Below are 14379 nucleotides of genomic sequence, written 5' to 3' on the forward strand. Positions count from 1 at the left end.
CCCTCACCGCGTCCCCCTCCACCACGCTGCTCACACGCACATAGAGCATGGGCCGTCAAGTACATTAGATAACCAACTGAAAGCAGCATAATGGAGAAAATCTTGGTTGTGTGGCTTGTCGAGTTTCTGTCTGCAGTCTTGTATCAGTTTCATTTAACATTATTCCTTCATAACAGGATGCTTTTATTGGCTGGTCAGTAAGGTTTGGGTATCATTCCAAGATATTTACAGAAACTGTGACTTTGATACCGGCTCCTGAATGATACTTTTTTCCCCCATACCAATTTCATAAAAATCCATTTTAACAAAAATATTTTTTCTGCTCCTTTACACCTGTGTGACAAACACTGTACTCAAGCCTCGAAAAATACACAATAAACATCAGCCCGTCTCTGTGTAACGTAGAGTTGTTCCTGCGTGTCTCTACACCGTGTAACATTAGACTGCCAATCCTAAACATTAGATCTGGGTAGAAGCATGCTGCATGCTGATTGGCTGGCTGACGAGGATGAGATTCGCCCCTTAGGGATTGAAATTGGGTACTGAATGACGAGGCTTTTTTTCAATACTCAATACTAAAGACGAAATGCGGTCGGTGCCTAAAAAGTAACAAAGTTTGGTACCCAGCCTTTCTGTTTAGAATAAAAAAATGAAATGTAAAATTTATTTTGTGGGGGTATTCATTGTGATCTACTAACTCGAATTATCGTACCTTCTTAGACTCGACGAAATGAGTGGCAACTCCAGCCCTCTGCACGTCACGCCCCTTGAGACGGAAGCCCGTCAAGGCCAAAAACAGTCCCAGCTTCCCTCGGAGCCTCGGCAGGAAATGGCCACCTCCCACGTCAGGGAAAAGCCCTGTCAAAATAAAACACAACAATAGGCACATTCTTGTACAGTATCAATACACAGGAACTTCATGTAGCAATGTGACAATCTGTCACGGACCAGTTCACCCTGTCAAATGCCCAAATGTGCCTAAGCATGTAAATAAATTTTAGCATCTGTTATTGACTGACATCAAAGTCAAAGTCAAAGTCTGCTTTATTGTCAATTTCTTCACATGTCAAGACATACAAAGAGATCGAAATTACGTTTCCCTGTATCCCACGGTGGAGACAAGACATATTTTACCAATTAGGTCCACAGACAAACATAACATTCAAGTAAACAATATAAAAAGTAAAAATAAGAAGGCACATACAATGAAGAAAATAAGAGCGGCATATGTCTGTAATGAAGTGTACAACACACGCACCAATTTACATAAGCCAGCTTAGAGTGGAACTAATGGTTATTTCTAACCATCTCTTTAAATCAATTAATCGTCATCATTAATCAATCCTTTGAACTACAAAACATCAGAAAACAAATGAAAACATCACAGGTTCCTTCAGACCAAATGTCTTGATGGTTTTGTCAGAAAGAGTATTGGGAAGAAAGTCCAAATTTGGGGTCATTTTAATAACTTGAAGGATACAAAAGACCATGATGACCAATCGTAGAACATTGGTTACACCTCTGGATCAGTGTGGTTTTCTCTGTCTGTAACAGGGTTATTACTTTAGGGGTACCCCTCTTTCTTTTAGGTGAAGTAATACCTTTCTTTTTGTCTTTTTGTGTTCCTAGAATGTATATTTCCATCTGACACAAATGTGATTTACATCCAGCGTGATTAAGTTCAGCCATCAACAAAACAAATGATTGCTGCACTACAAAAAAGGTAAACACGCGGCTTACGAGCAATTACGCTTATGAAAAATACACAGCCATAATCCGTACAGAGTTTGGTCTGTGGTCACAATCATGTTTCAGTTTGATTTCTTTGTTTCTGACAGGAAAGGAGATCCCATTGGTCACAGTTGGTTTTCTGACAGCTTTTATATCGTGCCATGAGGTGAAGGGGGGGAGGGGAGATTAGATGAGTTGACCTGATTCACAGCTGGATATGTAATATCATTAATATCACAGATTATGTCTGATGTTCAGAAAGCTAGCAGTGCTGGGTTTAATGTGTTAATCCTGCCACAGAAAGGGACAACTCTGACACGTGAGCGTAGTGACGGTACGAGAGAGTGTGTGTGTGTCCGTGTGTCCGTGTGTGTGTGACTGAAAGATAAAGGAATGAGTGCGATGTGTGAAGTGTGTGTAGTTATGAAAGTGTAATACATTTTTACCTGGAATCACCACCTTGCGATTATATGCCTAACCCAACCAGTCAAGTTGCAGTTCATGTTTGACTCATATAATATATACGTAGTGAAGACTTTGAAGACATTATTACAAAAAAAAAAAAAAGGTTTTAATTGTATTCTTTAGCAAAGGGTGGATGCTTCACACACATCTTCAACCCAGCAGCAAAGACAATCTGAGCAATCATCAGCGTTTGGAGATTACATCACAGATTCAGTATCCAACCATACAGCTTCCTTTTTCAATTCATCTTTGCATCCCAGAGCACATTGGTGGAATAAATTTGGATAGATTCCCTCCAGTGGTCTTGAGATATTGTGTTTAAAAGAGTGGGAGTGATGGACGGACGGACGGACAACCTGACAACATAAAGCCACAGCTGCCGACGGTGCAGAGGCATAAAAACAGTTATTATGGGGGAGTAAATATGATTTTTTTTTTTTCACCAATGGGTCCAACATGAGGGTGGCTGCTGAATTATGAAGCGTTGTTGGTAGTGGCGGGGGTCTGAAGGAAGGGGGGTCATACATAAATCATAGCCGGGGTTCTTTAAAGGGCAAGAGAAGCCCTGATAACATGATGAAAACCAGAGGGGGACAATAGATCAGAGCTTTTCCATTCGTCCATCTGGCCTTCATGAGATGACATGTGAGATGTGGGAAAACATGTCAATAATGTTAAGAAACATGAAATAATCTGTCTCAGCAGGGCGTTTTTAATTGATTAGCCTTGGTTCCACTAGGATTTTTTGGGGGTCCGTGTTTGCAAGGCAACACGGTTCACAGATCCGGCGGAGCTGTGGAACCCTATTGGTTTACCTAAGATTCTTTATTATTCATCTCCGCCTCAAACTGATACTACAGCCTAAACCGTGTATGGTAGGGGGTTGCCATTTTCAGGACAGGTCAAAATCCCCGCAGGGACCTTGGAGAAAAAAAATAAGATCAGCCACTTTCACCAGTAGGTGGCGCTGTAGCCAAAAAAACACGCGTCTAATAGAGGATGCACGAGTGTCCTTGGAAGTAAGCATGCGCGAGGGAGTGAATGCATAGTCGATTTATCAGAAAATGAAGAGTTGTCAGTGTGTTAGCAGTGTGTTAGCTACAGGAGTAGCTTCGGGGAAACCCCTAGCAGAGCTAGCAGATGTAAAAGTACTCGCGATGGGCTGTCCTTCGTTCCAACTTCCATAGCGCTCCCAAATAAACAATCGGCTCGGGACAAAATAGCTTGAAGCACTTACGGCACTTTATTTAGTTGTTTTTAATCATAGTCTAATTTTAGTTTAGTTTAATTTGTATTATTAACCAGATCTTCATGAGATTTTGTTATATAGAATACAGGCGGTTGTGCTTTGTTTCTGTCATGTTGTTTTCTTCTATACGTGCTCTAGTGCAATTACAAAGAATTATCTGTTTTTATTATTCAGGTTTTATTGGCTTGGTAATCATTATGAACGGGGGGGGGGGGGGGTCATTGATACTTGTGCAGTGTAACGTAATGTAGGGTGGATTGTATGTTGTATGTGAGGGTAAGTCTAGGTGTTATTGATGTTTACAGCAGCCTTATGTAGCACTGATGCCCTAGACAAATTTCCCTCAGGGGACAATAAAGTTGATCGTGATCTTGATCTTAGATGGCGGTTGGCACACCCCCAGTTTGGAGAAGTAGACAGGAGTACTGACCCAGAAGCTAAGCCTGGTACTGCTGTGGACGGGGGCAGCAGCTAAAGACATTTTAGACAGCTAAAAAAGGCCCAACTAAAAAAGTCAATATAGGTTTAAGTATAAATTCCTCAATTTAGGTCAAGGTCAAGGTCAACGTTTATTTCTATAGCACATTTACAATCAATCACTACTGTCCCAAAGTGCTGTACAATTATAGATAACAACATAGGAAAAAAAGCATAATAAATACCCAAAAAACATCAAAACAGAATATGCCAAAAACAACAAAAAACAAAACAAAAACCGACAACAGATAAAAAGCTTTAGAGTATTTTCCACTCCTTACCTTGTTGTCAGACAGCCCATCACGGCGGGAAACTGAAGCCGTTACATACTGTATGCTCTTTTCTAAACCAACAGACTCCTTTGACAAAACAGTGATTTTACTTCGTAGAAATCCAGAGTTGCTGGCCCTTGATTTGTCTTCCCGTCAACATTTTCATCACTTATTTTGACGGCCCATTTTTTGAGACAAATCTTTTTTTTTTTTATCTGAAAATGGGTTAATTTGACCCAAAGACAACATGAATGTTATAGGCAGGGTTGGTAATGTTAAAAAGCTAACGAGATTTTAAATTAGCATCTCCTCTGGGCTCCGCCCACACTAGTACTGCTAGCACTGCTGCCTCGCTGGTTCAGAGCAGAGCCGAGAAAACAGTCCAATTTCACGTCATTTCTCATTCACCAGTCAGAAAATATCTAATATTACCATAACAAATGTTAAAAACAAACTACTGTAAGTAATGCGGTGACGTCAGGCTCATCCACGGGAGGGGTAGAGGACGCACGGGGCAAGGAGGCATTTCATTGGTTCTTTTCAAGTGGACCGCAAGGCAGTGGTTGGTGGGCATTTTAATTGGATGACAGCAGATACAGATGATGGACTTTTTTCACTCTTTCTATTAAGACCATAAGTTATGTATTGCTGTTGGCGTGTAAAGAAAGAAGGAGAGAAGAATAATTTGTAAATAATTCATAAAGAATTACGTTCATTCACAATTATAGAATGAGCCATCTGGGTTTAAGTTGCAACCAGCTAGTTTATGCCAATGTCAGATGTAATTTGTTAGTTGTTAGAGATTTGTTACTAATCTCCTCAGTGCCTCGAGAGACGGCCATCTGTCTACACGCTCAATTAGCTAAAAAGCAAACTAAAGCTTAGTACTCTGGCAGGGAGAAGTTCTCGATTTCCACATGCTACAAGCTATGTAGGTACGGATGTAACTGCATTACGTGTCATTGAATATTTCTGGTGGTATCAAATTAGGCAAATTTGAACATTTGAATTTCATGAGCCTTGATTTATTTAAAAACTAAAGACTTTTGTATCCCATCTCTTCCCTTTTGATAATTGTTTAATTACTTGTCCTGGTAAAATAGTCAGACAAAATAAAAACATCCACTGTGTGTCCTGTGTAGGGATCGACCGATATGGATTTTTTTAGAGCCGATACCGATTTGTTTTTTTTATCAGCCTTAGCCGATGACCGATACAGGTGTGTGCAACGTGCATCGTATGGAGCAGCATATAATTAACTGTGGAAGGGTAAAAGGCTTTCATCAACATCTACAACACAGCCTTGGTGACGCGTTGCTTGCTGACATATCATAAGACAGATTTAATCAGACCATCACTAAATGTCTTGTGTCAACACATTTAAATCATTTAAGAAAACAATAAACCAGAAAAATAGCCATTGAAATTAAGTGCCTGATTTGTGATTTAAGGGGCAGTGCACGGTCTGCACGTGAACTGTAAAAGCGGCTCCAGCAACACAGAGCTGCCCGGGGACGCCTGTCTGTAAATAACGCCGGGAAAAAACAATCGGCAGACGCAGCAGCCGCGTATCGGGCAACAACAAATAAAAACGCAAATATCGGCCCGATAAATCGTCCGGCCGATAGAATCGGTCTAGCGCTAGTCCTGTGGTCATGGCTTTATATGCGTTTATGTTGTCATTGTCACCTTGTCAAAGGGTATGATATCATATAATCTGAATCAATATCAAGTTATCAATAAATATACTATATCAATCCATATCAAAATATGTCAAATGTATGCTAAATCACATCTAAATACACTGATTGTGCTTGTGTTTGGTGCAATAAACATTCATTGTGTTAGTTTATAGCAACAGCTTGCTTGGAATTATCACTTTGGACAGCAGGACTTTGTAAAACAAAAGCAATGTGATTATATCAAGACGACACGATACTATTCAAGGTCAATAAACAATGAAAAACTGAATTTTGAAAAAGCCCAACTCTCCAAATCAGAAGACACACACTGTCCTAAGTGGCAAAGACCATTGGGTGCCATGATTTTTAGGCCCGCTGGTGGCATGGCTCCAGGGATATGGCAATGTCACTGGGTCAATCAAATACCTTGGACTAGACTGCAATATCTCCAGAAAAACATTGGGCTGCCATTAAAACCTGTACAGATATTTAAGGTCCCTGTTAGGATTGGATCATTAATCCTTCTTACTTTGACTTTGATGAAAATGACATGTTGACATCCTGAAACTTTCTCTTGTGCCAGCATAAAGTTGGAATTGGTGGATAACAGTGAAACGACTATTGGATAGATTGCCAATAAAATTTGGTTCAGATATTTTATGTTTCCTACAGAAGTAACTGCATCAACTCTGTTGATCTATTTACTAATTATAATTCTACTCTTATTCTATCTAGCTCCATCATCAGATCAAAATTTTGATTTGTCCGACAGTTTTATTAAAAACTAAATACGCACACAACTAATGACATCCCCATGGGCCTAGAGCTGGGCAGTATATCAATATTATATCGATATGAGACTAGATATCGTCTTAGATTTGGGATATAATATCGTAATATGCCTTAAGTGTTGTCTTATCCTGGTTTTAAAGGCTGAATTACAGTAAAGTCATGTCATTTCCTGAACTCATCAGACTGCTGTAACTGTTCTGTTATTTGCCTTTACCCACTTAGACATTATATTCACATCACTGATGATTATTTATAAAACATCTTATTGGGTAAATACTTTGTGAAAGCACCAATAGTCAACACTACAATATCGTTGGGGTATTGAATGGTCAAAAATATAATGATATTTGATCTGCACTACGTGGGCACTAGGTTCAATCACCATTGTGTTACCTCAGGCGGTGATGGATAGTAACAGAGATTTTTTGGGAAAATCTTCATGATCATTCGTGTAAGTTGCAAGGAAGGAGTCACTGTGTAAACATATTTTTTGGCAAACGAGACTTCCTGCCCTTGGAAACGACTGCTTCACGCCCATTTTTATCAGCATGAGGTCATCTATTATTTGCTGCGCTGAATCCAACTGATCTATCATCTAGTCCGTCTGTGTATTCTTTCACAGCTTCACCTCACGTCTCTAAATGCTTACTGTTTGAATTGGATCCAGCTGGGTCTGCAACTGAAATCCCTGCTCCTACATAAGGAATGGTCTAGATACCTGCTCACACTGATGTGGACCAACCCATGACCACCCACACCCCCAGCCCCACGCCCACCCCTCCCTCAAGGAAAACAGCAGCTAGTGCAGCTGGACAGTCTTACCAATGGCGGTCTCTGGCATGGCAAACAGCGTCTTCTCAGTGGCCACTCGAAACCGTCCATGAACTGACAGACCTACGCCCTGCAGGTGGAGGAGAACAAGGTTAGCAAAACAAAAACATGATATAAAGATATGATGGAAAGAGGGGAAAACAGAGGCCGAGGAATACACAGGGGAGGTAAACAGGGCATGAAGAAAACATCAATAATTGAAGCACTGAGCTGAAGTTTGAGATGGAAAGTCCTGACAAAAATAAAGTAAATGAGGCTGACCTTGCATTAGTGGGAGTGTGATGTGTTGTGTGTGTGTGTGTGTGTGTGTGTGTGTGTGTGTGTGTGTGTGTGTGTGTGTGTGTGTGTGTTGTGTGTGTGTGTTGTGTCTCCCAGCAGGGAGATATGAGGACTAATGAGCAGTGTTGGCCAGAGGACATTTTCAGTACAGTTAGACTCTGTGTTGTAAATTATGAGTAACCATGGAAACAATATCCCCTTGCATACATTCTTGACTTCTATGAAGAAAACATGTCGCTACACAGACAGGTGTATTGTCCTGTCGGACTGTGACAGGTAAATGACCATGTAGGTCAGTTATGATAAAATACAAAATGATTGAAAGAATCATTTAAACTTTAACCATCGTACCGTTTAATTTTTTTTAAAGGGGCTCTAAGCTCAATGTCACGCGTGGTTTAAACTACATTTGTTGTCGCATACAGCTTTAACCATCTTTTTAGGGGTGAAAACGACGGAAAACTCCAGATTAATAACAAGGTCACCCACACCCACCCACACCCCCCACCCACCCCACACCCACACCCACACCCACACCACACAAAACCCCACACCCTGATGATACATTATGTTTTTTCTAGAAGGGACGGTCCAACAGTATAAAGTAATCACTTCACTGACCTTCAGTATTCTGGAAGATTTGTCATTGTTGAAGTCATCATTCACAGACAGAGACCTATGTTGTGATTAGACCCCTATCTGACCCACATCTGCACTGTGACCTTAAGTTATAATTAGCATTTTATGTCTACCATACATGTGTACATGTACAGTATAGAAATCCCCTGCTTTTTATTTAAGTTTTTGTTTATAAGTATTGTCTGGGATTATTAAATAACTATCTATCTATCTATCTATCTATCTATCTATCCATCCATCCTGAGGAGCATAGTAATTTACTGGTCAGGTCAGCTAAAAATCCAATATGTCCTCGGCTATACTGACTGGTGGTGATTGGCTCTGCAAGGTCATCAGGTAAATCCCCTGACATCCCCATGAACTACAGGCTGGGATGATACTGGTGATTCATTCCATCGGTGTGTTCAAAAAGTGAATAATGCTCAAAATCCTTACAATATTTACTGTATAAACTGAAACATGTCTCAAGGATTTGCTTTACTTTGAATCCCTGCACTAATATTTAGTTGCATAACCGTTATTTCTGAGAACTGCTTCACATCTGTGTTGCATGGAGTCACCTGTGAACCGGTATCCCAGCCCAGGAACATTGAGCTACATCCCACAATTCCTCTGCTTTAGTGGGTTTGGCCTCAGAAACAGTATTTAGATGTCACACCATGTACCATGATCCCTGGTATGGGATAAATAGGCCCAACACCACAGTATGAGAAACATCTAGCTGACAGCTTTGCTTCACACAGCCTTCTACTTCTGATCGTACAAGTACTCACAGGTAACTTTAGGTCTTCTTTGATTTTCCTGGAGCTGATCATTGGTCGAGCCTTCTCCATTTTGTCTATTCTTCCATCCGTTTGAATGGTAGCTGACCATTATTCACCACGTTGTTCAGACTTCGGATGCCATCTCAAGGCATTTGAAATCATTTTGGCTGAGCAGCCTATCATTTTCTGCCCTTCTTTATATATTTTCCACTCTCCAATCAACTTTTTAATCAAAGTCCACTGTTCCTCAGAGCAACGTCTGGAACGACCCATTTTGCTGAGTATTTCAGTGTGAAATGCACTATAACCAGCATGCATTGCTTCCTTCCTTCAATATGGGCCATAACTGACACCTGTTTCTTCACAGAATCAATCACCTCACTAATTGAACACAACACTGCTATTATTTTGAACATGCCCCTTTCAATTATAGATTCAATTAAACAGAATGCATCTCATGACTGTTGGGCTGGTATGTTTTTATAACACCGACTAGTTCATTATTTGCCACGTAGAAATATCACTTCTATCAAATATATGATTCATGATGTTAGTGGTGTTGGACTGCAATTATTTTGAACAAATCTTGAGTAAATCTGCTTGTACAGCTGAATATGACATATGCTGAGTAACACTTCTCTATTTCTAGTCTGCTTCAATTCGGTGCAGCCTACACAATACATGTGTATTTGTGTCTCAGGCTTTATCCTGAGATGACCTCACACACATTTACAGCTTTTCTAGGCTATGGGAGCGTCTCACAAATATCCAATCTTCATGGGTTTTCTCCCGGGACATTCAAAGTGTCATGTCCAACTTTTCCATTTCATAACGGCGTCCCTATGCGACCAGCCAAATAGCAGCCTGAGACAACGCAAAAAAAAAACAATAGCGTTCCAGCTAGCTAAAATTAACTACTACACATTTTGCCAGTGAGCTTCTGTTAGAAAGGTCGTAGGCAACTTTGGTTGCAGGGATGAATCAGTGCCAACCATTGGGGAAAAGTGTGATTACAGTTGACAACCTGTCTTCACCTTGCTCTTAGCGAACAGCAAGAAAGATGAAGTGAAGAGTCAGAGAGGAGTGCATCAGGGCTCGCCTTAAGGCGGTGTGACCAACTGACCCCATGTAATTTAAAATATCTGATCACTGGAGACTAAACAGACCTCTGCCTCGAGTGGTTTACCTTCTGACAGAATCAGATCCCACAATACAAAAAACAAGAGAGACAGACTGGGATTTCTGAAAGCTTAAAACACGAACTACATGAGGACCGTTGCTTTGGCAACACGTTAACACTTCTGGCTCAGAGACAAAGACACTCAAGTTCATTTTCTCACAAATCAAGTTGGCTTTAAAGAGTGGAACTCAAGGCCTTTAACCCCACAACCTAGCAGCATATTAGGAGATAGAAATTGTGTAAAGATTTGTATTTCATTGGTTGAATGTCAAACTAGTGAACTGTGAAACTCTAGTGTCTGTGTGTGGAGCTCCAAAATGACTGCAATGAAATGCCACTAGAAGGGAGTGTGAATGCAATGGATAGTAGGGCTGGGATAAAAAAAAATAAAGGATTTTCTAATTTGTATAACTCCACTTTATTGACTGCTGTAGTTTGTTCATGTTAAATGAAAATAACATTAATGTAACTGCTTTGGGGTCAGTTCTTAACCCTTGTGTTGTCTTCCCTTTGACCATAAACTTGTAGTCCATCCAGGTGAACGTTTTATAGTTTTTATGCTTTTGACACTCTTAAAAACGTTTTTGTCACTTTTTTTTTTTAAAGGTTTTGGTTTTAAATTCATGGTCAATAAACCTAATTAATATGACATGTTTTGACTTTATAGTTCAAAAGGCAGAAATGATTAATTATTTTGACAAATAATAGTTAAGATCAAATGTCAAAGTCCAGTCAGGATACGGTTTTAAAACCATTTAAACAAGTTTTTCAAATGAAAAAAAATTAAATAAAACACCCAAAGTTCAATGAATGTAAAACGGACATTCATGCATCCATGTTATATTTGGGCATTGTGGTTAAAAAACCCAGACTTCTTAAAACGGGTCAAATTTGACCTGAAGGAGAACACAAGGGTTATTGTAAACACTGATACTTTTTGTACAAATCTCTTTCATACCCAAGCTAAATTGGTACTGTAACTAAAATGTTCCTAAGTCACTTTGTAATATCATTGACAATACCCGGCCCTAATGGATAGACTATGAAAGTTATGATGGCAAAAGTACACACGCACTACACTGTTACATTATAATGGGAGCTGTGTAGTTGTTTTGTCTGCTAAACAATTTAATTGTAGCTTAAACATCAAGTAAAGGCTCATTTATCTAAAAATATGGGTGCAACAGAACACATTTCATTTATTTTAGAAAGACTAACAAGGTTAAATCAGGGGATTGCATTAAGTTACAGAAGCTAATGATGGAATTAATGATGGCTGAATGAGGCGTTTTCAGTTTTCAACCACACACACACACACACACACACACACAACACACCACACACCCACACACACACCCACACACCACACACACACACACACACACACACACACACACACACCACACACACACAACACACACACACACACCACACACACACACACACACACACACACACACCACACACACACACACACACACACACACCACACACACAACACACCACACACACACACCACACACCCACACACACACACACACACACACACACACACACACACACACACACACACACACACACACACACACACTTTACACTTTAACACTTGATTCAACACTGGACACTTTCAACTGATAATTTATTTATGGTTAATGTCTTTTTATTTCTTTTGATTGACGAATGTTCTTATTGTTTTCATTATTATTATTACTGCTTTTTTGTTATCTTTATTCCTCTTTCCCTTCTAAAACGGATGCTGAAAATTTCAATTTCCTTGCAGGAGTCATCCCAAAAGGATTAATAAAGAAAAGTCTACTGGGACACTTAGAAGATAGAACAAAGCCATCTTTATTGTTACTGGTAACACCTGTGCTTTTTCTATGACTATGACACAATTAAAATGATCTCCACATTGCTGTAATTATAGGTTGTGTCCCAGTAATAATTGCACATTCTGAAGTAGAAATGAATTCCAAATAAAACCCTGTTACTATGAAAATAAAAACATTTCATAATAATGGATTTTCTTTTTCTAAGGTACCGCATGACATAATCTGCTCATTTACATATTTTACTGTAATAAGTGTTTTTTTTTTAAACCACTTATTTGTTTCATAATGTTAATTGATACTTGCCATTGAGAGTTGTATATGGTAACATTTCAAACATCCCTCTTAGTCATGAAAAATGGAGTGCACTTGTACATCATATCCGCCATTTTGTGTAGAAATAACATTTTTTTGCACTGAGAGAAAGTAAGGGGAAAAAGAATAAACAGTCTGGATAGCTGGATGCACCCAGAGGAATGAGGGGTCATGAGAGTTTTACCATAAAAGCAGTGGAACAGGGTCACGTGCTGGTGTGGTACCACCGACCCCCTTATAAGACCATGTCTCCAGATCCTGATGTAAACGGTGGAAATGAGCAAAAGTGGGCAGACGAGCGTGTTTATAGCTAGTGCTTACAAACAGAATAGGCTGCAAAATTTACAACCTGGCGGGGAGAGTTTGGCTAAGAATATGGAGGGCTTCATGAAGCCCTCATCATGATATTTGGTTTACTGGATACTAACTAAATACTCATAGAACAGGTGGGGTGGTACGCACCTCAGCTCTCCAGGCTCAATCTCGCTACCTCTCCCTAATAATACTGTAACGCTTTGTGAAGCAACACAAGTGACAGATAACAGGTCTAAACACTTAAAAGGAAGTGGTGTCTGTTTGAAAAGGACTTTTCACATCACTCTTGCACGACATATTCACTTCCAAAACAAGCTCTGCACAGGCTCTGGCTGCTTATAACCTTACAGCAGGGATCCAAATCTGCCCTGAGGTCTTTATCTGGCTCTCACGCTCTTTTTATTCAATAATGTGGACATTAGCAGAACAAGAGCTCTGCTCCCCAGAGGAAAGACATTACAATCGTTTGGCTCGGGACAATTGGGCAGCTACGCCTGTTACAAACAGTGTGTTCTGGATGGGAGGAGCGAACTCTGTGACTACGTACAGGTTGGAAATCTTAAAAACAACGATGAGTCAACTAATTGGTGAGTCGATCGATAGAAGAATAATCACCAATTAGTTGGTAATTGATTACAATTTAAGGTAAAAATGCAGTTTTTAGCCTCTAACATTTGGAGATTTCCTGTACTTTTCTTTTTTTATATCATAATAAACTGAACACCTTTGAGTTTTGGACAAAATGAGATCTTAAAAAATATCACATTGGACTTTAAATTTTGAAACATCTTCCACTATTTTCCGACAGGTCATAGATCAAATGAGTAATCGATTAATTGGCAAGCTAATTGATAATGAAACTAATCGTTTATAATCTTTATTAATATTTTTGGGATGACTCCCGCAAGGAAATTGAAATTTCCAGCACCTGTTTTAGCAAGAAGAATACAGTATAGAGGAAAAAAAAAAAGGAATACAGTATAAATATAACAGTAATAATAATAACAACAATAAAAAACCTTTGGCTATAAAAAACAAATACATTTACCATAAATTAGTGCCGCCCTTAAGCAAACTCAAACACGCTTAAAAGACAGAGAGACACTGTGTCTGCTCAGCTGCACCCAGAGGACACAGACTAATGACACTCCAGCATTCCCAGACCTTAATTCTAGGGATTTGAAACTTGGAGAGCGATTAATGATGTGCGTGAGATGAGATTGGGGGGGGGGGGAATCCCTGGGCACCTCACGATTCGACTCCGGTTCAGACGCCAACGATTCGATTCTAAACCAATTATCGATGCAACCGTTTTTTTATGTACACCTTATTACCGTGTGCGTGTATGTATATCAGGGCTGTAGTCAAGACCACCTTTGTTGAGTCCAAGACAAGTCCAAAACCAGGACTAGTCGAGTCCAAGTCAAGACCGAGTCCAGAAAGGTCTGAGTCCGAGTCAAGACCGAGTCCAGGACAGAAAAAATGTCTTATGCATGACAGTATCAAGGCAACACTTTTGGGTTTCACTTTCCCTCCAATATTATTATCAACATAATAAA

At 39.7% G+C, this 14379-nt stretch overlaps 1 protein-coding gene across 1 annotated transcript in view; it reads right to left on the reverse strand.

Annotated features, from left to right (window-relative positions):
* The window catches only part of hibch (3-hydroxyisobutyryl-CoA hydrolase), a 25684-nt gene that overhangs the window by 4551 nt on the left and 6754 nt on the right, over window positions 1-14379 (reverse strand). Inside the window, exons 7-8 of the mRNA XM_032529648.1 lie at window positions 7491-7569; window positions 713-858 (exon numbers count right to left, since the gene is read on the reverse strand). Of these exons, the coding sequence (XP_032385539.1) occupies window positions 713-858; window positions 7491-7569 (225 nt within the window). The remainder of the gene's footprint in view (window positions 1-712; window positions 859-7490; window positions 7570-14379) is intronic.

This window comes from Etheostoma spectabile, chromosome 11 (assembly GCF_008692095.1).
Source record: "Etheostoma spectabile isolate EspeVRDwgs_2016 chromosome 11, UIUC_Espe_1.0, whole genome shotgun sequence".
NCBI classification, from domain to species: Eukaryota; Metazoa; Chordata; class Actinopteri; order Perciformes; family Percidae; genus Etheostoma; species Etheostoma spectabile.